At 52.1% G+C, this 23,113-nt stretch overlaps 4 protein-coding genes across 4 annotated transcripts in view; 2 read left to right on the forward strand and 2 right to left on the reverse strand.

Annotated features, from left to right (window-relative positions):
* The window catches only part of FASTKD5 (FAST kinase domains 5), a 488,950-nt gene that overhangs the window by 393,839 nt on the left and 71,998 nt on the right, over positions 1-23,113 (reverse strand). The window lies entirely within an intron of this gene.
* Positions 1-23,113, forward strand: part of ITPA (inosine triphosphatase) — a 182,923-nt gene that overhangs the window by 17,758 nt on the left and 142,052 nt on the right. The gene's annotated exons all lie outside the window — the stretch shown is intronic.
* OXT (oxytocin/neurophysin I prepropeptide) lies at positions 5,961-7,027 on the forward strand. The gene is made up of 3 exons (XM_050745714.1): positions 5,961-6,281; positions 6,589-6,790; positions 6,875-7,027. The coding sequence occupies exons 1-3, from the start codon at positions 6,162-6,164 to the stop codon at positions 6,928-6,930; spliced, it is 378 nt and encodes a 125-aa protein (XP_050601671.1). The 5' UTR covers positions 5,961-6,161; the 3' UTR covers positions 6,931-7,027.
* AVP (arginine vasopressin) lies at positions 17,146-20,827 on the reverse strand. Its single transcript, XM_050745713.1, has 3 exons — positions 19,143-20,827; positions 17,563-17,764; positions 17,146-17,392 (listed from the first exon to the last, which is right to left on the reverse strand). Exons 1-3 carry the CDS (start codon positions 19,260-19,262, stop codon positions 17,220-17,222), a joined length of 495 nt encoding a protein of 164 aa, XP_050601670.1. The 5' UTR covers positions 19,263-20,827; the 3' UTR covers positions 17,146-17,219.

Below are 23,113 nucleotides of genomic sequence, written 5' to 3' on the forward strand. Positions count from 1 at the left end.
CTGCTCAGGAGGCTAAGGCAGGAGAATCGCTTGAACCCGGGAGGCGGCAGCTGCAGTGAGCTGAGATTGTGCCATTGCACTCCAGCCTGGGCGACAAGAGCAAAACTCCGTCTCAATAAATAAATAAATAAATATTGGTACTGACCATTGCTTCAGCCTAGACCTCTCTCCTGAACTCCAGACATACCTCCAAATGCCTGCTCAGGTTCTTCTTGGATGTGTAGTGGACATCCCAAACATGACAGGTACACGCTGAGCCCCTGCTCTTCCCAACTCAAATCAGTGCCACCCTCAGGTTCCCATGCTACCTGATGGCACCTTCATCCTCCCCATTGCTCAAGCCAGAAATCTTGTTTTGTTTCTGTTTTTGTTTTTGTTTTTGAGACAGAGGCTCACTCTGTTGCCCAGGCTGGAGTGCAGTGGCACTATCTCAGCTCACTGCAACCTCTGCCTCCCCGGTTCAAGTGATTCTCCTGCCTCAGCCTCCTTAGTAGCTGGGACTACAGACACTTGCCATCACGCCTGGCTAATTTTTGTATTTTTTAGTGGAGACAAGGTTTTGCCATGTTAGCCAGGCTGGTCTCAAACTCCTGACCTCAGGTGATCCCCCAACCTTGGCCTCCCAAAGTGCTGGGATTATGGGCATGAGCCACCGCGCCCGGCCCAGAAATTTTTTTTTTTTTTTTTGAGACAGAGTCACTGTGTCACCCCGGCTGGAGTGCAATGGTGCTATCTCAGTTCACTGCAACCTCCACCTCCCGGGTTCAAGTGATTCTCCTGTCTCAGCCTCCTGAGTAGCTGGGAATACAGGCATGAGCCACCGCACTCAGCCCGGCTCAGAAATATTGAAGTCATCTTCGACTCCTCTTTTTCTCTCCCGCTCACATCCAATCCATTAGCAAACCGCAGTTGGTACCTCCTTTAAAATGCACCAAGAATCAGGTCACTTCTCGACGCGCACATCGCACTCACACTACTCACGAGGATTGTTGCATAGCCTCCTCCCTAGTTTCCTCACCGTCCTTTTTTTTTTTTTTTTTTTTTTTTTTTTTTTAAGAAGGTGTCTTGCTCTGTCGCCCAGACTGTAGGGCAGTGGCACAATCTTGGCTCACCGCAACCTCCGCCTCCCAGGTTCAAGCGATTCTCCTGCCTCAGCCTCCCGAGTAGCTGGGACTACAGGTGCGCACCACCATGCCTGGCTAATTTTTTGTATTTTTAGTAGAGATGGAGTTTCACCATGTTAGCCAGGATGGTCTTGATCTCCTGACCTCGTGATCCGCCCACCTTGGCCTCCCAAAGTGTGGGGATAACAGGCGTGAGCCACCATGCCCGGCTCCCCGAGTCTTTTCACAGCACTATATCCAAAGTTATCATGAGCTGGCTCAGAACTCCCTCTTATTCCCCCATTTCATTTGGAGAAAAAGCCTATGAGGTGCAGTCACATGTTACCTTTCTGATCTCAGGAGTTCAGTCACTCTGCACCAGCCCTACTGGCCTCCTTGCTCTTTAAACATGCCAGGCGCATTCCTGCCTCAGGATCTTGGCACTTGCTGTTTCCACCCCTCCATTGTAGGCAGAATGCTAAAGTGGATCCCTGAAATTCTCCCCCCCTGCCCCCCGGTATCTTTCTGTGGATTATACAATGATTACCCTTGCGTAATCTTTTCCAGCTTCATGTGGGTAGAACTCATAACTTTTTTTTTTTTTTTTTTGAGACGGACAGAGTCTCACTCTGTCACCCAGGCTGAAGTGCAGTGGTGTGATCTTGGCTCACTGCAACCTCCACCTCCTGGGTTCCTCCACCTCCCGAGTAGATGGGACTACAGGCTTCCACCACCGTGCCTGGCTAAATATTTTTGTATTTTTTTTTTTTTAGTAGATACAGGGTTTCACCCTTTTGACCACACTGGTCTCGAACTCCTGACCTCAAGTGATGGCCTTGAGGTCCGCCTTGGCCTCCCAAAGTGCTGGGAGCCACCATGCCCAGCCAACCGCACTCCAGCCTGGGCAACGGAGCGTGATTCAGTCTCAAAACAAAAACAAAAACAGGCGTGAGCCACTGTGCCCAGTCAACTTTCTTCTAAACATTAGAAAAATATGACAAAAGTGACAACCATGACTATACTACATTATATGGCAAAGGTGAGGGGATTTTGCAGATGTAATGAAGACACCTAATCAATTTGATCCAGGTGGGTCTGACCTAATCAGGTCAGGTGCCCCTTAGAAAAGGACTCCCTGTATGCTTAGACTTGAAGCAGCAGAGACTGTCTCTGTTCCTGACCTTGAAGAAGCAGGTCACCACGAGTTTGACAGCTGCAAGGAAATGAATTCTGCTAACAATTACCTGGGCTCCGGAAAGGAATGCAGCCTGGCTGACACCCTGACCGCAGCCCCAGAGCAGAAGACCCAGCTAAGCCATGCCTGGCCCAATGTAATAAACAAATATTGTTTTAAGCTGCCAAATTTGTGGTAGCTTTTTTGTTTTTGTTTTTGTTTTGAGACAGACTCACACTCCGTCACCCAGGCTGGAGTGCCGTAGCGCCATCCTAGTTCACTGTAGCCTTGAACTCCTGGGCTCAAGTGATCTCCCTGTCTCAGCCTCCCAAGTAGCTGGGACTGCAGGTCCATGCCAACAAACCCAGATAATTTTTTAAAAACATTGTATAAGGCCGGGCGCGGTGGCTCAAGCCTGTAATCCCAGCACTTTGGGAGGCCGAGGTGGGTGGATCACGAGGTCAGGAGATCGAGACCATCCTGGCTAACATGGTGAAACCCTGTCTCTACTAAAAATACAAAAAACTAGCCGGGCGTGGTGGCGGGCGCCTGTAGTCCCAGCTACTCCGAGGCTGAGGCGGGAGAATGGCGTGAACCCAGGAGTTGGAGCTTGCAGTGAGCCGAGATCGGGCCACTGCACTCCAGCCTGGGCCACACAGCGAGACTCCGTCTCAAAAAAAAAAAAAAAAAAAAAAAAAAAAAAAAAACATTGTATAGAGTCTGGGTCTCCCTATGTTGCCCAGGCTGGTCTCTAATTCCTGGGCTTAAGTGATCCTCCCGCTTCAGCCTCCCAAAGTGTTGGGATTACAGGCATAAGCCACTGTGCCTGGCCTGTGGTAATTTGTTATGCAGCAATAGAAAGCTAATGTCCCCTCAGACATCTGCACGGCTTATTTTCTCTTCTTCACAAAGAAGTCTACACTGACTACCCTCGGTGAAATTGCAACAGGCCTCCCTTTTATCTCTGTAGCACTTACTAATCTACTGCAATATGTGTGTTGTTACTGGAGTCTGTTTATTGTTTATATTTGTTCCTAATTGAAATGTGTTTGTTGTTTAACATCTCTCTTCCTCCACTAGAATATAAGCCCCATGAGGGCAGAGGTTTTTGTGTTTTGTCGCTGCTGTTTCCAGGCATTTGTAATGGGGCCCAGAGCATCTTCAGAAGAGGAGTTGTTGAACAGGTGAAGGGATGTGGCCCATCTGGGGGACATAAAACTATGGTAATTTATGCACATGTGTTAGCTTAAGTGAGGTCATCATGCCCACAGAGCAGGTGGGAGGCCTCTCTGGGCCATGGCTGGGTCAGGCCCTTGGCCTTCTAGGCCTGGAATGCCAATAAGTTAATCTGGGTGACAGAGGACTGGCTGCTGATTTGTAATGCAGGTCAGCCTGACCGGCTCCTGGGTGCCAGACAGCTCATGCCAGTGACTCATGCCAGTGACTAGGGTCAGATAGGCTCTGTGACCCGCTTGGCCTTATCAGTCTCTTCACCTTCCTCAACAAGAGGGCAGGAGAGTCTGGAACTGTCCCATTCTCCTCTCCCAGGGGTCGGGGACCGGCCCACCACTGAGGCTGGTCTCTCACAGTGCTCTCATTTCTTCCATTCTGCCTCAGGCTGCGTTCCCTAGGGAACAGACGGAGGTGGTTTCACAAAGAGGGTTTTTATTACAGAAGGCCCTGGGGACCCACACCTTTGGGAGGGAGGGGACAAAAATAGGAGTGGGCAGAGGGAGAACTGCTATGCAGACCTCAGCTGACCCCATAGGGAGCTCTGGAGCCAAAATGCTCCTTCAGAGTTATCCTGCGTTTGGGCCAAAATGGAACAGTCATTGCATGTGGGCCACCTGGGAAGGGTGTGACCCTGGGCCAGGCGGTTCTCTGCAGCTGAAGCAGGCCCTAGAGGAGCTACCCCTGAGGGCCACCTGCAGACAGCACTCCCAGCAGCTGGGTGGCAGGTGCTTTCACAAAGGGAGAGTTGAGCAGCGCCTTTCCTTCCTTATTCATGATATCTAGCAATATCTCTCCCACTGGGGTAATCCATCTTTTCTTTTAATTATTTTCCTTTTGAGATATATTAAAAATACAAAAAAAAATTTTGTTTTTGAGATGGAGTCTCACTCTGTCGCCTAAGCTGGAGTGCAGTGGCATGATCTTGGTTCACTGCAACCTCCGCCTCCTGGGTTCAAGTGATTCTCCTGCCTCAGCCTCCTGAATAGCTGGGATTACAGGTGCCTGCCTCATGCCTGGCTAATTTTTGTATTTTTGTATTTTGTATTTTTGTATTTTTAGTAGAGATGGGGTTTCACCATGTTGGCCAGGTTGGTCAACTACCACGCCCGGCCAAAAAAATTTTGATGTAGAAAATGAAATAAATGTAATTACAAAAAAGAACAATTATAGGGCCAAGTGCAGCAGCTCACGCCTGTAATCCTAGCACTTTGGGAGGCCAAGGCGGGCAGATCACCTAAGGTCAGGAGTTCGAGACCAGCCTGGTCAACATGGTGAAACCCCTTTCTCTACTAAAGATACACAAATTAGACAGGCGTGGTGGTGTAGGTCTGTAATCCCAGCTACTTGGGAGGCTGAGGCAGGAGAATCACTTGAAACCAGGAGGCGGAGGTTGCAGTGAGCCAAGATGGCGCCCGCCATTGCACTCCAGCCTGGGCAACAGAGAGAGACTCCATCTCAAGAAAAAATACATATATATATACATATTTATATTCAGATATCAAAATGTTAAAACTTTTTTTTTTTTTTTAAGACAGGGTCTTGCTCACGCTCTGTCACTCTGGCTAGAGTGCAGTGGTACCATCATACTCACTGCAGTCTTGAATTCCCAGGTTTAGGTGGTACTCCTGCCTCAGCCTCCCAAGTAGCTGCGACTACAGGAGCGCACCATCACGCCCAGCTAATTTTTGTATTTTTTGTAGAGCTGGGGGTTCTCACTATGTTGCCTAGGCTGGTCTTGAACTTCTGGGCTCAAGCAATCTGCCCACCTCAGACTCCCAAAGTATTGGGATTACAGGCATTAGTTATGGCGCCCAGCCAAAACACATTTTGGTGGTGTCAAAATGTGCTTCTTTATTAACCATTAGATAGCAAGATCTGGTGGTCCAATAACTGTGATAATTTTGAAGATATAATGAATCTAAACAGTATATAGACGCATTTGTGACAGCTGTGATAGGAAGTTATCTGTTATTTCGATTTGTGACAAAGCTACAGGTATTGCTAATTCCGCTGTGATTTGTTGCCTAATTTATGGTGAAAGGAAAGGTGGAGTATCTGTTACAGATTAGAGACAGATGTGATCTCTTCCTATCTAAGTTCCGGGTGCAGGGAAGTGGGTGTTGCTGTGTGGTGAGGGTGAAGACGTTTCCCAGAAATTTGGGTTTAGGAAGAGGAAATGTTCCTAAAAGAAGGGACAAGGATCCACATGTGTGGTGGGCCAAGAGGGTGGGTAGACCCTGCCGGAGCCTCCTCCAACCTGGAGGGGTCCCAGTGTCCACTTTCCCTGCCCCAGCCCCGCTCCTCGAGGTACTGGGAGGCTGGATAAAGTCCTTGGCTGGGCTACACCCCACCTCAAATTCTCCCTGTCCCACCCTAGTGGCCCAGGCCACCCCGGCCTGCTCCCTTCCGCAAGGCACCTCACCTTCGGTGCCCAGACCATTAGCCAACGCGGTGACCTTGACCCGGGCCCAGGCCCTGCTAATGAAGAGGCAAGCCCGTACACACTCAGCCTGACCCACGGCGGCCCTCTGTGACCAGTCATACTACCAACCTCTTAAACAGAGCTCCACCGACGCAATGCCCAAGCATAAAAAGGCCAGGCCGGAGAGCCCGCCACCAGTCACCGACCCTGGACCCAGCGCACCCGCACCATGGCCGGCCCCAGCCTCGCCTGCTGTCTCCTCGGCCTTCTGGCGCTGACCTCCGCCTGCTACATCCAGAACTGCCCCCTGGGAGGCAAGAGGGCCGCGCCGGACCTCGACGTGCGCAAGGTAAGTCCCCAGCCCTGGTCCCGCGGCGCTCCGGGGCGGGAGGGACCCGCTGCCACAGGGGCGCGCCCCGCTCCGGCCTCGCCTGAGAACCCCAGGAGCTGAGTGGATGTTGACGCTCCGCCCTTGACCGCGGTCGAGGCCCAGAGGGCGACCCAGCGCGCCTGCAGCCCCGCTGTTCCGCCCGAACTCTGAGCCCCGGACCCCAGCATCCTCGCCCCGCGCACCCCGCCCGACCTCGCAGGGTCCTCCGAGTCCCCACCACCACCCTGGCTCCTGCTCCTCCCGCTCACCCCGCCCGTCCCCGCAGTGCCTCCCCTGCGGCCCCGGGGGCAAAGGCCGTTGCTTTGGGCCCAATATCTGCTGCGCGGAAGAGCTGGGCTGCTTCGTGGGCACGGCCGAGGCGCTGCGCTGCCAGGAGGAGAACTACCTGCCGTCGCCCTGCCAGTCGGGCCAGAAGGCGTGCGGGAGCGGCGGCCGCTGCGCCGTCTTCGGCCTCTGCTGTAGCCCGGGTGAGCAGGGCGAGGCGCGCTGGGGCCAGGGGGAGGCGGGCGGGGACGCGGCCGGGGGTCTCCTGACTCCACCTCTCCCTCCAGACGGCTGCCACGCCGACCCTGCCTGCGATATGGAAGCTACCTTCTCCCAGCACTGAAACCTGATGGCTCCGAACACCTTCGAAGCGCGCCACTCGCTTCCTGCATAGCCACCCCAGAAATGGTGAAAATAAAATAAAGCAGATTTTTCTCCTCCAACTCGACTCGTGTCTAAGTGCCAGAAATGGGACGGGGAGGGGGCATTGCGTGACTGTAAGATCGCGCCCGTTGGACCTGTGGCTTATTGCACTCAGAGCAGAAATTCAGAGCTGGCCAAGGAAGACGTGTCCCGGCTGCCCGAGGGGACAGAGCGGGTGTTGTTCTGGCTGCCACCATCCTGGAGGGGCTGGAAGAGGGAGGGGCACAAAGGCTCTGAGGACGTGGGAACAGTCCCAGCTCCCCGCTCCCAGCCTGGGCTGAGGCCTACAGCAGGCTGCACTTCAGGGGATCTTTCAAAATCGAAAAAGACGAGGATGAGGGAGCAAATACAGACAAGGGTCTGAGCGGGATGACGATGGGAAGTGGTCAGTGCACACTGAATGGCTTCCTGACCCCTGAAAGGAGGCTTGAGCCACACTTAGAAGTTGAGGGAGCAGAGCGGGCCTGGGGAGAGGGGGTCCTGGGGAGCAGCTGAAGGGCCACCATGTTTCCTAGGAGCTGACCCCAGGAGGCCACAGGCATGCTCAGAAGAGGAGCCCAAGCTGCGGGGACTGGGCTTGAATGCCTGCATGACTCTCCCTGGTGTCCCCAGGGCTGGGTCTGACCTGGCAGCCCTACTCCTGCCTGTGCGATAAAACATGTCAGGGCTGGGGACCTCACAAGCGGACAGCGGATCTTGAGAGTCCAGGGCCACAGAAATGACATGAACAAAGAAAATCTCTTAAACTCTATCTCCTATCAGTGAAGCAAAAGTATCTGAGACAGGTCTTAATCAACTTAATGTTGTTTTTTTTTTGAGACGGAGTTTCGCTCTTGTTGCCCAGGCTGGAGTACAATGGTGCAATCTCGCCTCACTGCAAGCTCTGCCTCCCAGGTTCAAGCGATTCTCCTGCCTCAGCCTCCTGAGTGGCTGGGACTACAGGCGCCCACCACCACGTGCCGCTAATTTTTGTGTTTTTAGTAGAGATAGGGTTTCACCATGTAGGCCAGGCTGGTCTTAAACTCCTGAGGTCAGGTGATCCACCCACCTCTGCCTCCCAAAGTGCTGGGTTGATAAGTGTGAGCCACCGTGCCCAGCCAAAGTTTCAATCATTTTAGAAAGCTGATTAAGGGAGAGGCACAGTGGCTCATGTCTGTAATCCTAGCACTTTGGGAGGCCTAGGCAGGTTAATGACCTTAGGTCAGGAGTTCGAGACCAGCCTGGTCAACATGGCGAAACCCCGACTCTACTGAAAATACAAAAATTAGCCAGGGGTGGTGGCAGGCGCCTATAATCCCAGCTACTTGGGAGGCTGAGGCAGGAAAATCGTTTGAACCCACGGGGGCAGAGGTTGTAGTGAACTGAGATCCAGACTGGGCAAAAGAGCAAAACTCCATTTAAAAAAAAAAAAGAAAGTTGATTAAGAACACACCTCACACACCTCAGGAGGTTCCCTGAGGACATGTGTCCAAGGCAGTCAGGGTACAGCCTGATGTTTTTGTTGTTGTTCTGGTTTTTGTTTTGTTTTGTTTTGTTTTTTTGAGATGGAGTCTTGCTCTCTGGCTCTGTCGCCCAGGCTGGAGTGCAATAGCATGATCTCGGCTTACTGCAACCTCTGACTCCCGGGTTCAATCAATTCTCCTGCCTTAGCCTCCTGAATAGCTGGGATTACAGGTGTGCACCACCACATCCAGTTAATTTTGATATTTTTAGTAGAGACAGGGTTTCATCATGGTGGTCAGGCTGGTCTGGAACTCCTGACCTCATGATCCACCTGCTTCAGCCTCCTAAAGTGCTGGGATTACAGGCATGAGCCACTGCCCCTGGCCTGGTTCTATACATTTTAGGCAGACATAAGACATTGATTAATACATGCGAGATGAACAGTGGTTTGTTCTGGAAAGGCAGGACAACTCAAAGGGGGGTTGTGGGGCTGCCAGGTCTTAGGGAAATAAGAGACAAAAGGTTGCCTTCTTTTGAATCTTTGTTCAGCCTTTCACTGAATACACAATTTACATGTGAGAGTGGGGTAGAGAAATAGTCCCTTATGCCTTAGTCTGGCTCAGTGAATCTGCATTTTTACATAAACAATTCAGCAGAAGGAGAAATCAGGTATGCATTTGTCTCAGGTGAGCAGAGGGATGACTTAAGAGTTCTGGCCTTTGTCCTGCACCTGTGAAGATAAGCTATCAATTTACATTGCCAGGGTGAAATGAGGCTCACAAGCAATTTCCCTGTAGGTAAATTGTGAAGGAAGTATGTAGCTCTTTGTAGTTTCTTATTTAGGAATAAAATAGGAGGCAGCTTTGCCTGACTCAGTTCCCAGTTTGACTTTTCCCTTTGACTTAGTGATTCTGGGGTTTTGTGATTTGAAATTTATTAATTTTCCTTTCCCACATTTATCCCTGCTTCTAGACACTGGGAATCAGATAAAAGCCTAGTCCCCAGAACACGCCCCCATCCACTTGCCCATGTCACCAGGCAGTGTACTTCAGAAGGCCCACGCCCACTCTCTCACTCCAAAGAAAACAGGAACAGACCATTCCTGGGGCTTCCCCACACTCAGGCGCAACCAGGGCGGGGCAGGGCGAATGAGCCCACAGGTGCAAGACTGAAAACATATACTGAAGAGCACCGTAAGATTTCCTTCACAGGTGGTACAAAACAGGCCAAAAAGATATATGGGCCTCGAGGTTTGGGTGGGCAGTGGCTGGAAACAGTATCAGGGGCTTCCTGGTTGCTGCTCAGATTCTGTTTCTTGGCCTGGGAGCTGGTGAAACAGGTGTGCTCAGTTTATGAAAATGCATGAAACTGTATACATGGGATTGGTTCACTTTTGTTTGTAATTAAACGGTTGGTCCTTTCTGTGAGATGTACACCAGTGGAACCAACCAATCTGGGATTGTGTATTTATGAAAAAAATTGTCTACTGAGCATGTCTAGACATTTTTGTCTTGTCATCATTGCCTCAACAATACAGTATAACAACAATTGGCATGGCATTTACATAGTATTAGGTTTTGTTTGTTTGTTTGAGACAGAGTCTCATTCTGTCATCCATGCTGGAGTGTAATGGTGCAATCTCAGCTCACTGCAATCTCTGCCTCCTAGGTTCAAGCAATTCTCCTGCCTCAGCCTCCCAAGTAGCTGAGATTACAGGTGCCCCCCAACACAACCGGCTAATTTTTTTGTATTTTTAGTAAAGACGGGGTTTCACGGTGTTGGTCAGGCTGGTCTCGAACTCCTGACCAGGGTGGGTGATCCACCCACCTTGGCCTCCCAAAGTGCTGGGATTACAGGTGTGAGCCACCTCACGCAGCTGCAGTGAGGCTTTTGAAAGCCCCAGTGGCCTACGGCACAGTGAAATGGTTTTTGCTGGGACTCTGAGGGGATGCCCCTCTTCTGACCTCACATCTGGGAGTGAGGAGGAGGGGAGATTTGTCATGCAAGGGAGCAAGAGATTGACTCAAAATGGAGAACATGGACTTCTTTTCAAATTGTTCAAAACAGTTTGATACACAGAAAGGGGTATTTGAGGAAAGTGGTTAAAGTTCTTTGGCCCCTCAGAAACCACCCAGAGAGAGAGGCGAGCATCTGCCCACGGAACACCTGAGGGACCCCCCCACCTCCACTCGCATAGGCATGAGCCTGTGGATTTGCGCTTTCCAAGCTGCCTGTCCACCTGCCACATTCGCAGGACGTCTGGGCCTCCCACTGGGACCCCACTCCTTCCTCTGAGTGCCTCACATTCCCTCCCACCCCAGTGGCTCTGACACAGAGCAGAGGGGTGTCAGCCCAGCTTTCCCCACCTTGGGAGAGACTTCAGGGTCCCCTCACCCCCTCAGGCACCCACCCACTGGGCCATTCTTTCCCTGGGATCCAACGCCTGCAGTATTTTCTTTTGCAGCCTTAAAACACAGAGGGCTGACTGGGCGCAGTGGCTCATGCCTACAATCCCAGCACTTTGGGAGGCTGAGGGGGGTGGATCACATAAGGTCAGGAGTTCAAGACCAGCCAGGCCATCATGGCAAAACCCTGTCTCTACAAAAAAATACAAAAATTAGCCAGGCGTGGTGGTGTGCACCTGTAGTTGCAGCTACTCAGGAGGATTATTGCTTGAATTGCTTGAACCCAGGAGGCGGAGATTACATGCAGTAAGCCAAGATCATGCCACTGCATTTCAGTCTGGGCAACAGAAGAAGACCCCATCTCTAAAATAATAATAATAAAGGTAGTATTCTGGCCTCCATAAGCCATGTTCTTTTGTTTTATTTTTCAATTGTTTCAGAATTTGAGGGTTATAGTTAGTTAAGGTAAGGTTAGGCGGTTGTAATAAAAACACTCAAATGGTAAAGAGACACTGTGGGCTTAAGGAAGATAGATATTTATTTCCCTCTCTTTTCTATCAGCCTGACACGAACATTCCTGGTTCTGTTCCACCCTGACATTTAGGAACCAGTTTTCTTCCATCATATAGTTATGTCATCCCCTAGGCCTTGTCACTGCCTGCATGCTTCAGGCTGGAGGGCTGTGGATGCCACCTGGTGGAAAGGGAAAGAGTGTGGAAGGCAAGAGGTGCACCCACCGTCTTAAGATTTCAAGTGCTGGCCGGGCACAGTGGCTCACACCTGTAATCCCAGCTACTTGGGAGGCTGAGGCAGGAGAATCACTGGAACCCCAGAGGGGGAGGTTGCAATGAGCCTAGATCGTGCCATTACACTGCAGCCTGGGCGACAAGAGTGAGACTCTGTCTCAAAGGGAAAAAAAAAAAGATTTCAAGTGCCACTTTTCCTTTTACTCAGGTTTTATTGACAAAAACATGGTCATGTGGCCTACCTTACTGCAATGGAGGCGGAGAAATATAGCTACAATTTCTTTTCTTTTCTTTTCTTTTTTTTTCTGAGATGGAGTCTCGCTCTATCACCCAGGCTGGAGTGCAGTGGCTCAATCTTGGCTCACTGCAACCTCCACCTCTGGGGTTCAAGTGATTCTGGTGTCTCAGCCTCCCGAATAGCTGGGACTACAGGCACGTGACACCACGCCTGGCTAATTTTTTTGTATTTTTAGTAGAGACGGGATTTCACCACGTTGGCCAGGCTGTTCTTGAATTCCTGACCTCAGGTGATCCGCCCACCTCGGCCTCCCAAAGTGCTGGGATTACACGTATGAGTCACCGCTCCCGGCAATAATTTCATTACGATAAAAGAAGTTGTGGTAGATAGCAAAAAAATTGCCCCAATTCTCCACCTCTCCCTGTAGCTGCATCCATAATATGACTTTGCAATTTCTCCCATCAAGAGAAGTCTATTTCTCTACTCCTTGAATCAGTTCTCATCCACCTACTTTGAAATGTCTCCATGGTGGTTTGTCATAAACAATTCGTTGTGGCCAATGGAATATGGCAGAAGTCATGAATGGCAGATCTAAGCTGAGCCTAGACCCCAAGAAGTCTTGTACACCTTGTTTGTTCTTTTGCTCCTCTGTCTCATCACAAGAACAGGCTCAGGCTAGCTACTCTACTGGAGGATGAGAGACCACGTGGAACAGAGACATTCCACAGCTGAGCTATCAGCTGCTAACAGATGTATGACTAAGTTCAGTCAAGATAGCCAAATCCAGTCAGCTTCCCCAGAACCATTCAGACAACCCATGGAGTGATGGGAAATAATAATTGGTGTGTTTAAGCCACCTCATTTTGGGAGCAGTTTGTTACCCATGTAACATAATACATGATATGTTACTCCATATCATGTTAATCCATATCTAATTGTGGCAATAGATACATGATATGGAGAGAGAAGAGATTTTGATGAACAGCTAGCATTCTCAGCCAGAGTATTAGGTAACTGGATACTCTTTGAACTCCTAGCAATGACAGTGTTTATCTTCTTTGGAGAATTATATTAATAAATTTCCCATTATTGAGCCATCTTTCCATTCATTAAGAAATCCTATTTGCTCATGATGTACTATTCTATTTAGTCTTTTGCAGTTGATTTACTAATATTGATGTTTGAATCTAAGTCATAAATTAGGTTGTTATATACCTTTTTTCTGTGCTATAATTTTATATCAGTTAGGACTGAATTTATTATTAGATTGGTGCAACCTAATAGGTTTTTGCCATTACTTTTGTACCCACCTATAGTAAGTAACAGAAAACCCAGCAGATAGCGCCTTGAATTAACAGTTTGTTCATGCAACTTGCGGGCTAGTTGCATTTTAGGACTAGTAGTATAACCATTCCACAGTGCCTTCACAACCCAACCCATTCTGCCTTCCTGCTGTGTCAGCCTTAGTATATACCTTTTGTCCTCATGTCACAAAACTATTACTTGTTCTTTGAGCATTATGTCTATGACCCAAGCAAGATGAAAGCAGAAGGGTCAATCATTTCTCTTTAATATTAAGGTAGGACTTTTGCTTCTGTCCACAGAGTAACTGGTAACTGACTAGCCCCTCTACCATAAGCAGTTGCAAAACAGGATAAAATATGTATAGCAACTATTTCAGGCATGATAGACAGAAGGAAATTCAGGAGGTGAACCCCATGATTACCCCAGGATTCTGCTGGGAACAATGTCCTGACCATGATGCAACAAGATGAAGTCTGAGCAGAGCATGGCTGTCACACTGACTGGGGAGGCATGGAAAGAAGTTGCAAAAATCCTCAGCGAAAAAAAAGAAAGAAATTACTGTCTATGTAGAAAATCCCAAAGAATCTTCAAAAAAGTTATTAGATCTAATAAGTACATTTAGCAAGATCACAGGATACAAAGTTAACATTAATACTTCATAATTCTATATACTAACAATAACTACTTGGAAATTACATTTTAAAATACAACACTATTTAAAATAGTGTGAAAAACATGAAATCTTTTGGATAGAAATCTTACATAATATATACAAATTCTATATGGTGAACTATAAAACGCTGATGGAAGAAATGGAAGACCTGAATAACTGGAGAGATATATTTTGTTTATTGATTTGGAAGACTCATCAGAGTAAGGATGTCAGTTCTCCCCAAATTGATTGAAAGATCCAACACAATTCTAATTAAACTCCCAATAGGATTTTTTCGTAGAAATCATTAGGTTGATTCTAAAATTTATACAGCATGACAAAGGAACTAGAACAGTCAAAACAATTTTGAAAAAGAACAAAGTTGGAAAAGCCACACAACCTGATAAAGTTATCATATTCAAAACAGTGTAATATTATAGAAAGGATAGATCTAGGCCGGGTGCAGTGGCTCACACCTGTAATCCCAGCACTTTGGGAGGCTGAGGCAGGCAGATCACTTGAGATCAAGAGTTCGAAACCAGCCTGGACAACATGGCTGTTGAGATCACGCCACTGCACTCCAGACTGTGCGACAGAGTAAGACTCTGTCAAAAAAAAAAAAAAAAAAAAAAAATCAGTGGAACAGATTAGAGAGTCCAGAAATAGACTCACATACATATGGCACTATCTCAGCTCACTGCAACCTCCACCTCCCGGGTTCAAGCAATTCTCCTGTCTCAGCCTCCTGAGTAGCTGGGACTACAGGTGCACGCCACCATGCCTGGCTAATTTTTGTATTTTTAGTAGAGATGGGGTTTCAAACTCCTGACCTCAGACGATCTACCCACCTCGGCCTCCCAAAGGGCTGGAATTATAGGCGTGAACCACCACACCTGGCCAAGAAGTTCTTTAACAAGAGACACTGCTGTGTCCTTAATGTAGATGCTGAAAAATAAATAAATAAAAATAAAAATAGTCCGGGCACGGTGGCTCATGCCTGTAATCCCAGCACTTTGGGAGGCCGAGGCAGGCAGATCACGAGGTCAGGAGATCGAGACCATCCTGGCTAAAATGGCGAAACCCCTTCTCTACTAAAAATACAAAAACATTAGCCAGGCGCGGTGGCGGACACCTATAGTCCCAGCTACTTGGGAGGCTAAGGCAGGAGGATGGTGTGAACCCCGGAGGCGGAGCTTGCAGTGAACTGAGATCGCGCCACTGCACTCGAGCCTGGGCAACAGAGCGAGACTTCGTCTCAGTAATAATAATAATAATAATAATAGTAATAATAATTTTTTAAAAAGAAAAAGAGACACTGCCAATGTTACCATTTTTATGAAATAGCAGATGTGGAGGCTTGAACACTGCTTTGACCCTTGCTGTGGGTTTGCCGTAGCCCATTTGCCCTGTAGAGAATGAGCAGACGAGGGCAGACCTCTCCCTGCTAAATGGCTCTGTAGCTGGGTCAGGGGACTCAAGGAGAGGGAGAAAGAGTGGAAGTCTGTTCAGGGATGTGGACATTCAGGCAAATTGTGGGTGGGCAGACCTTCCTCACCCCTTCCCAGAAGTAGTAGCCTGATTGTTTTGAAGACAAGTGGAGGGGAAAGGAGTCTCTGAATCTGTATGTATTTGGGAAGAGAAAGTTCCTGGACCTCATTCTAAAACTGTCCCCAAGTCCAGACACTAGCACTTTGGATTGGATTCAGTGCAGCCAAGCCACCTGCCTCTTCCTACTTCCCAGTTGGAAGAGTTAATAAATTCCTATTAGGTTTGGTCCTGCTCTAGCCCCAACCAGATGGGGGCTGGCTCTGAGTGGACCACATGAAACAGGAGCAGGAGGTCGTGGCAGTGACCCAAGCCTGCATGGTCCCTGCTCCTGCTGGCTAGACCCAGTCATGCCAGGCACTGCCTGGCAGAGGAACCCAGAACCAGGTCGGGGTGAGAGCCAAGGGGAGCCCTGGGAGTGTGGAAGAGAGCCTGACCTTGGCATGTGCCTGGACTCTGCCCAGGGCTGCTGAGGCTGGGCTGCTTGAGTCACCAGGCTTGGCCGTAAGCCTGGGCGTTAGGGTCAGGGCCCAGGCGGACTTCTCTCCTCCTGCACTCTCTCCTGGCCTCAGAGTTTGCAGAGGATCCCGAAGGAGATGCAGCCTCTTGTGGCTCCAAGACCTGGAGAAAGGAAGCCCAAGGAGAGGATGCAGAGAACAGAGGAGGCCAAGAGAGAGAAGGATGGGAGGTGTCGGAGCGGGTGAGGCGACAGAAGGGGGGTGTGGAGGGGCCAAGGAGAGAGGCAAGAAGGGGCCCAGGAGCTGGCAGAACGGGGAGGTGAGAGCAGGTTGAGAGACAAAGGAGAGAAAGGGCAGATGGGACCAGAAAGGCCTCCGGTTCAAGAAGGGGGTGAGAGAACCCAAGAGATGTAGAGGAAGATGCCGAGAGCTGCTGGACGTCTTTTTGCCAAAGGGGCTCATGTCAAAGGGCAGAAAGTCTTCATGTCCGGGAGCTAATGTGAGTGCACTCCTGCGTGCGTGAGCCTGTGTGTGCATGCTCCTGCCCATCCTCCTGTCAGCTGTATCTGTTTCTTTGGGTGTGTCTGTGGCTCTGAATGTGGGGCTCAGGGTCTCTATGGTTGTGGTCAAGGGTCGCGGACATGTTCTTAGTTATTTTCTTGTCTGTCCAAGTGAGCTTGAGGTTGTGTGGAACTGTATCTGTTAGGGGCCCCCCACTCTGGCTGAGGTGCCCTTATGGTGGGCGCACTGGACGGACAGCAGGTGGCGCTGTCTCCGCTGGGTCTGGGGTGACGTTCCCGCCGCCACCACACACGAGCACTGCCTTGGGTGAAACACACACTGCACTGGGAATCCCGGGACCTGGGTGGGTCCCTGAGTGGTTTGTCTCCTGGGACGAAAATGGGGACAGAATGGTCACCCCTTGGCCTGTCCCCTCTGCCTCTCTCACTCTTCTCTCCGTCACTGTCAATGTCTCTGCATCTCTCTCCATCATTCTGCTATCTCTGTCTCTGCGTCTCTTGCTGTCTTGTCCTCCAGGCCTTTCCCCTCTCTGCCTTTACTTCTTTCCCTCTGCTGGAGGATACCCAACCGACCCCCTCCAAGGCCACTCTCGGCCTCTCGTCTCACCCTCCCCTGCCTCCCAATTCGCCCTGTCCCTCGGTCTAGCGACACCTCTGCGGGTCGCAGATCGCTTCCTCTACGGGACCTGTTGCTCCTCTGGGGTGGATCTGTCCGCGACCTCAAGTCCGGGGACTGGCCGGGAGGCGTGGTGGCGGGGATCCCCGCTCCCACCTCTCTCCCCTTCCCTCTTCCCTCCAGAGACTGAGACAGACGTGAGGTCGTGCGTTTTCACAGGTTTATTGTCCGTGCTGCAGGGGCGGGCGCAGACAGCGGGCCGGTAGGGCGGGCGGGGGGCTCAGTAGACGCCGGGCTGGGCGGGCTCGAAGGGCTCGGGCGCCCCGGCCAGCTGCACCAGCCGCAGCAGCAAGGCCCCGGCCGGCCCGTCCAGCTGCGTGGCGTTGCTCCGGTCGCTGGCGCGGGCGCGGCGGTGAAAGCCCTCGCGGCAGTCGGGCTCCGTCATGCAGCTCTCTGCGGGAAGGACGTGTGAGCGCGGGCGCCCTGGGGTGGGCGCAGCTCGGGATGCGGGGGCCCACACCCTCCCTGCCGTGCCTGACCCTGCCCCCACCCCGCCGCAGGTCCGCGTCCCCCCACCCAAGAGGCCCGCCCCCCCACCCAGCCCCAGGCCCGCCCCCGCGCACCGTCGTTGCAGCAGATGCCGAAGGCGGCGCAGCGGCCCCCGCTCCCGCACGCCTTCTGGCCGGACTGGCAGGGCGAAGGCAGGTAGTTCTCCTCCTGGCAGCGCAGCGCCTCGGCTGTGCCCACAAAGCAGCCCAGCTCGTCCGCGCAGCAGATGCTGGGCCCGAAGCAGCGGCCTTTGCCCCCGGGGCCGCAGGGGAGGCACTGCGGGGACAGACGGGCGGGGTAAGCGGGAGGAGGGGGAGCCGGGAGTCGGGGGGTTGGAGGGGAACCCCGCGAGGCGGGGATGCTGGGGTCCAGGTCTCGGAGTGCGGGTGGGACACCGGGGCTGCAGCTTGCAGGCGCACTGGGGCGCCGTCTGGGCCTCGACCGCAGTCACGGGCCGGGCGTCCAAATCCGCTCAGCACCTTGGTTTCTTGAATGACTTCTCAGTGATAGCCCTCAGCGTCCTCCCCCTCAGCTAGGGACGGGTCTCCGGTGGACTACAGCGTGGGGAGCCCTTCCTCGAGCCTCGGGGCCATCGCTGGTGGGCGCCACTCTTGCAGCTGCCCCACCTTCCCCCACTCCAAACCCTTCCTCCTTCCTCCTCACACTGCTGCAGCTTGAGCCCGGCCCCACCCGCTTCCCCACTACACCATGCAGAGACGCCCTGCGCATCCAGAACCCCGGCCCTTCCTCCCATTTCCTGTCTCCTGTCTTGCCTTGCCCCTGCCTCCCGCCAAGCTTGACGGCCTCAGCTGGGGCCCTGACCCCCTGCTCAGTCCGCCTGTGGGTGGCAGGCGCCTCAGCCCTAGAGGAGGGCACGGACACCCAGGTGTCTCAGGACCCCAAAGGAGCCTAGCAGGAGGAAGGGAGACTGCGGGGGTTGCCCACTCGGCCACTCTAATTTGCTCAACAGTCGGTTCTCTGGCGCAATGGATAGCGCATTAGACTTCTAGCTGAGTTTGGTGTGGTCTAATTTGCTCAACGGCTCATCACTGAGCCTGCACAGAATTGCATGCACATCGTGATTGGATTTCCTTCAGCTCTGCTGGAAATGGAGGAAACGTCCAGCACTAGAGAATTAGGCCAGGTTCCCAGCAGAACTTCCCCACAGGATGCCCCACTCAAGTGCGCTCAGACCAGAGGCCATCTTCTGTGTGGGGGCCCGGGCGCCTGTGCCTGGGAGGCTGGGGCTGGATGAGGAAAGCCTCCAATGCCAGGTAGGACGGAGCCTCTGCTGCCCCAGCCAGTCCAGATGCAAGAACGCCATGGGCACAGGGGAGGCCATGATGCCCCGTTCTCCCTGATCCAGCCCCAAGCCCAGTCACTGGGGAAGCATCCCTCACTTCCCTGAATCCCTGTCTGGATGGTGACAGTGACCAGGAGCCCCTTCAGCCTCTCCCAGCCTCCTCCAAAGCGTGGTTTCCTCTGGCCCACCCCATTGGCTCCTCTGCCCAGCCATGCCATGCCTCTCTCTTCCTCCCCTACACTTCCCCTAAAGGCTACCACCACCCATGACTTCCCTCTTTCCTAGCCCCTGACCCAGGGTGTCAGCACTGCCCGCTGTGGCAGCCCTGAGATGGCCCACGGTGGGAAGTACCTGTCTCAGCTCCAGGTCGGACATGGCCCTCTTGCCGCCCCTCGGGCAGTTCTGGAAGTAGCATGCGGAGGAGAAGGCCAGTAGGCCGAGGAAGCAGGCGGGCAGCATGGTGTCGGGCATCCTGGTGCACACAGGTGGACCCCGTATGCAGCGCTGCTTGGTGGCTCTGTGCTGCTGCCTCTGCTGGCTGCCTATTTATGTACGCAGGTGTTCCCTTGGAGGCAAGATGCGGCCGCCGCCCCCTCCCCAGTGGCTCCCCAGGAGCCCACGGTGGCCAGGTCCCCAGCCGTCAGCAGTGATTCAGGCATCTGGGGACACACGTGGGCCTGTCTGTGCAGAGCATCACGGGGGAGGGATGCGGGCCGCCAGGCTGTCATGGGCCGCGGAATGACAGCAATTGCCTCTACTGTGACTGCAATGCTCTAGATTCGGGGAGAGGAACAGACTGGGGGTCACCTGGAGACCGTCTCTGAGCTTTCTGGTTACCCAGAAAGGGCTTAGGGTCCAAGAAGAGGGTAAGAGGAACCGAGGGGCTGGGTGTTAGGGGCAGGGACAGGCCCTGGCCTAGGAGCTTTGGGGCAGGGGACAGCCAGGTGTGTGGGGAGGGTTAGCCCTGTGACAACAAGATAAGGGACCAAGAACAGCACAAGCCCAGAGTGGCGAGGACAGGGGCTTTGTACTGGCTGCACCAGAAACGGGAATCCCTGACTTGTGGACAAGGCAGCCTCCGTCGGTTGTGGAGTCAAGGGACACAGAATGAGAAGGACTTGTTCTCACGGGGTAGACGGGTGGCAGACTGCTGGGGAAAGTGCAAGACATGACACCCCCGCACCCCCATAGAGCAGGGAATGGGGACTCAGGCCCTGAAACTGGGGGCCTTGGGGACACATTTGGCACATGACCCATCACCCCCTCCCAGGTAGAAACATGAGTGGGGGGAGCTACTATGGGGAACAAGAACTCCACGCCAAGTAAGGTTCAAAGGTGGGGAGAGCCCCAGGGAACCTGACAACTGTTTGTCCCAATTCCTACGCCCACCAGGACCTTAGTATGTGGGGATCAGGGCAGGTACCATCTCAGACCTGGGGTGGGAGTGGGGCCGGGGGTTCTGGGCCTGGGGGAAGGTGCAGGAGGAGCCATAGCTAAACGGACCCAGCCTGAAAAAGCCACTTTTTGTTCCTAATCCCAAGGTGGCAGGTCTAAAGAGGACATGGCCTCTCTCCCTGGGCCACCAGAGTGCCCTGCTGGTCTGGGGCTCAGGCCGGGCACCCTCTGCCTCTCAAGCTGTGTGCAGCCCCCAGCTCTTGCAGTTGCCACAGGCTCTTGGCCTCCTCTCCAGGGTGCAGCCGGATGCTGTGAGGAAGCTCCAGAGGACACAGCAGCCCCATCTCCACCAAGGGCAGGGAGGGGGCCAGCATCCCAGGAGGGGCCGCCTGTACTCAGGCCATGACGTCGGCCTTTTCAGGAATGACCCCTCAGGGACTGCAAGGACCCTTTGAGAGGCAACACTGGGCAGTTGTTGTTGCAGCAACACTGGCTCCCGGTAGCCCGGCTCAGGGTCTGGCCTCTGTTGCTTGAAACTTCATGGCTTGGGCAGCTCACTGAACTTGTCTGTGCCTTACTTTCTGCCGGTGTGAAGTAAGGAAAATCATGGTACCCACCTCCCAGGGTCATTGTGAGGACTGAAATAAAAATAAATTTATTATACAAAAGCTTTAGAGCCAGGCATGGCAGCTCATGCCTGTAATCCCAGCTACTTGAGAGACCCAGACAGGAGGTCAAGACCAGTCTCGTCAACACATAGCAAGACCCCATCTCTAATTTTTTTTTTTTTTTTGAGACAGAGTCTCACTCTGTCAACCCAGGCTGCAGTGCAGTGGCATAACCTCAGCTCAGTGCAACCTCCACCTCCTGGGTTCAAGCAATTCTGTCTTAGCTTCTCAAGTAGCTGGGATTACAGGCATGCGTCACCACGCCAGGTTAATTTTTGTATTTTTAGTAGAAATGGGGTTTCACCATATTGGCCAGTCTGGTCTCAAACTCCTGGCTTCAAGTGATCCACTGGCCTTGGTCTCCTAAAGTGCTGGGATTACAGGCATGAGCCACTGTGCTCGGCCCCATCTCTAATTTTAAATAAATAAATAAATAAATACTTTTTTTTTTTCGGAGTCCTGTTCTGTCGCCCAGACTGGAGTGCAGTGGCATGATCTCAGCTCACTGCAACGTCTGACTCCTGGGTTAAAGCGATTCTCTTGCCTTGGCCTCCCAAGTAGCTGGGATTACAGGCACCCACCACCTCGCCTGGCTAATTTTTTTTTGTATTTTTAGTAAAGATGGGGTTTTGCCATGTTGGCCAGGCTGGTCTCAAACCTGATCTTGTGATCCTCCTGCCTTGGCCTCCCAAAGTGCTGGGATTACAGGTGTGAGCCACCGCGCCTGGCCTATAAATACATTTTAAATTAAAAAATAAAAATAGCTTTAAGGCTGGGCACGGTGGCTCATGCCTGTAATCCCAGCACTTTGAGAGGCAAAGGCAGAAGGATCACTTGAGCCCAGGAGTTCGAGAGACCAGACTGGGCAACATAGAGAGACGTCATCACTACAGATAATTTAAAAATTGGCCAGGTGTGGTGGCACATGCCTGTGGTCCCAGCTACTTGGGAGGCTGAGGTAGGAGAATCGCTTGAGCCCAGGCTGCAGTGAGCCATGCCTGAGCCATTGCACTCCAGCTTGGGTGAGAGTGAGACCCTGTTTCAAAAGAAAAGGTAGCTTTAGAAAAGTGCCTGCACCTGGCCCGGCACGGTGGCTCACGCCTGTAATCCTAGCACTTTGGGAGGCCAAGGCAGGCTGATCATGAGGTCAGGAGATCGAGACCATCCTGGCTAACACGTGAAACGTCTCTACTAAAAATACAAAAAAAAAAAAAAAAAATTAGTCGGGCATAGTGGCAGGCGCCTGTAGTCCCAACTACTCGGGAGGCTGAGGCAGGAGAATGGCATGGACTCAGGAGGCGGAGCTTGCAGTGAGTCGAGATCATGCCACTGCACTCCAGCCTGGGCGACAGAGCGAGACTCCATCTCAAAAAAGAAAGAAAGAAAGAAAGAAAAGTGCCTGCACCATTGTAAAGTTGATGAACAGCAGTATTGCATTATTAATGCTGTTATTCTTTTTTTGTTTGTTTGTTTTGTTTTTTGAGATGGAGTTTTGCTCTTGTTGCCCAGGCTGGAGTGCAGTGATGCCATCTTGGCTCACTGCAACCTCTGCCTCCCAGGTTCAAGCGATTCTCCTGCCTCAGCCTCCTGAGAAGCTGGGATTACAGGCACCCACTCCACACCTAGCTAATTTTTGTATTTTTAATAGAGATAGGGTTTCACCATGTTGGCCAGGCTGGTCTCAAACTCCTGGCCTCAGGTGATCCACCCTAATCAGCCTCCCAAAGTGCTGGGATTACAGGTGTGAACCACCATGGCTGGCCACTGCCATTATTCTTGTTAAGAGCTAGGAGATATTTCCAGAGAGAGCAGCTTCCTGGATTAGTCTAGGAGGGACATTTTCATTCTACTCATGGCCTGGAAACACGCTTGATCTGAGGCCATTGCCCCGTCGAGACTCCATGGGTTGTGAGGCTAGCTGAGGAGGAGGGAGGCTGGAGGCCTGGCTAAGGTGCCTTGGCCCAGCACCTTACCCCTTCTTCACTGCAGGGGGTTGAGTCAACAACTGAAAACGGATGAGGCCAGACTGACTGAAGGGCCCAAGCCATGGGACAGGCGAGGACCTCTGTGCTGACCAGATCTGTCTACCAGGATCTTCATTCTAAGACTGGCCTCCCACACCAAGGCCCCTTTCTCCCTGGACCCACCTTCTCGAAACCGCCACTGACTGGGAAAAGTCTCTATACTGTGCTGACTGGTAGCATTTCCAACACATCACTCCATATGTCACATGGACCCCCCAGACACCGCACACCCTTC

This window comes from Macaca thibetana, chromosome 10 (assembly GCF_024542745.1).
Source record: "Macaca thibetana thibetana isolate TM-01 chromosome 10, ASM2454274v1, whole genome shotgun sequence".
Lineage (NCBI taxonomy): Eukaryota > Metazoa > Chordata > Mammalia > Primates > Cercopithecidae > Macaca > Macaca thibetana.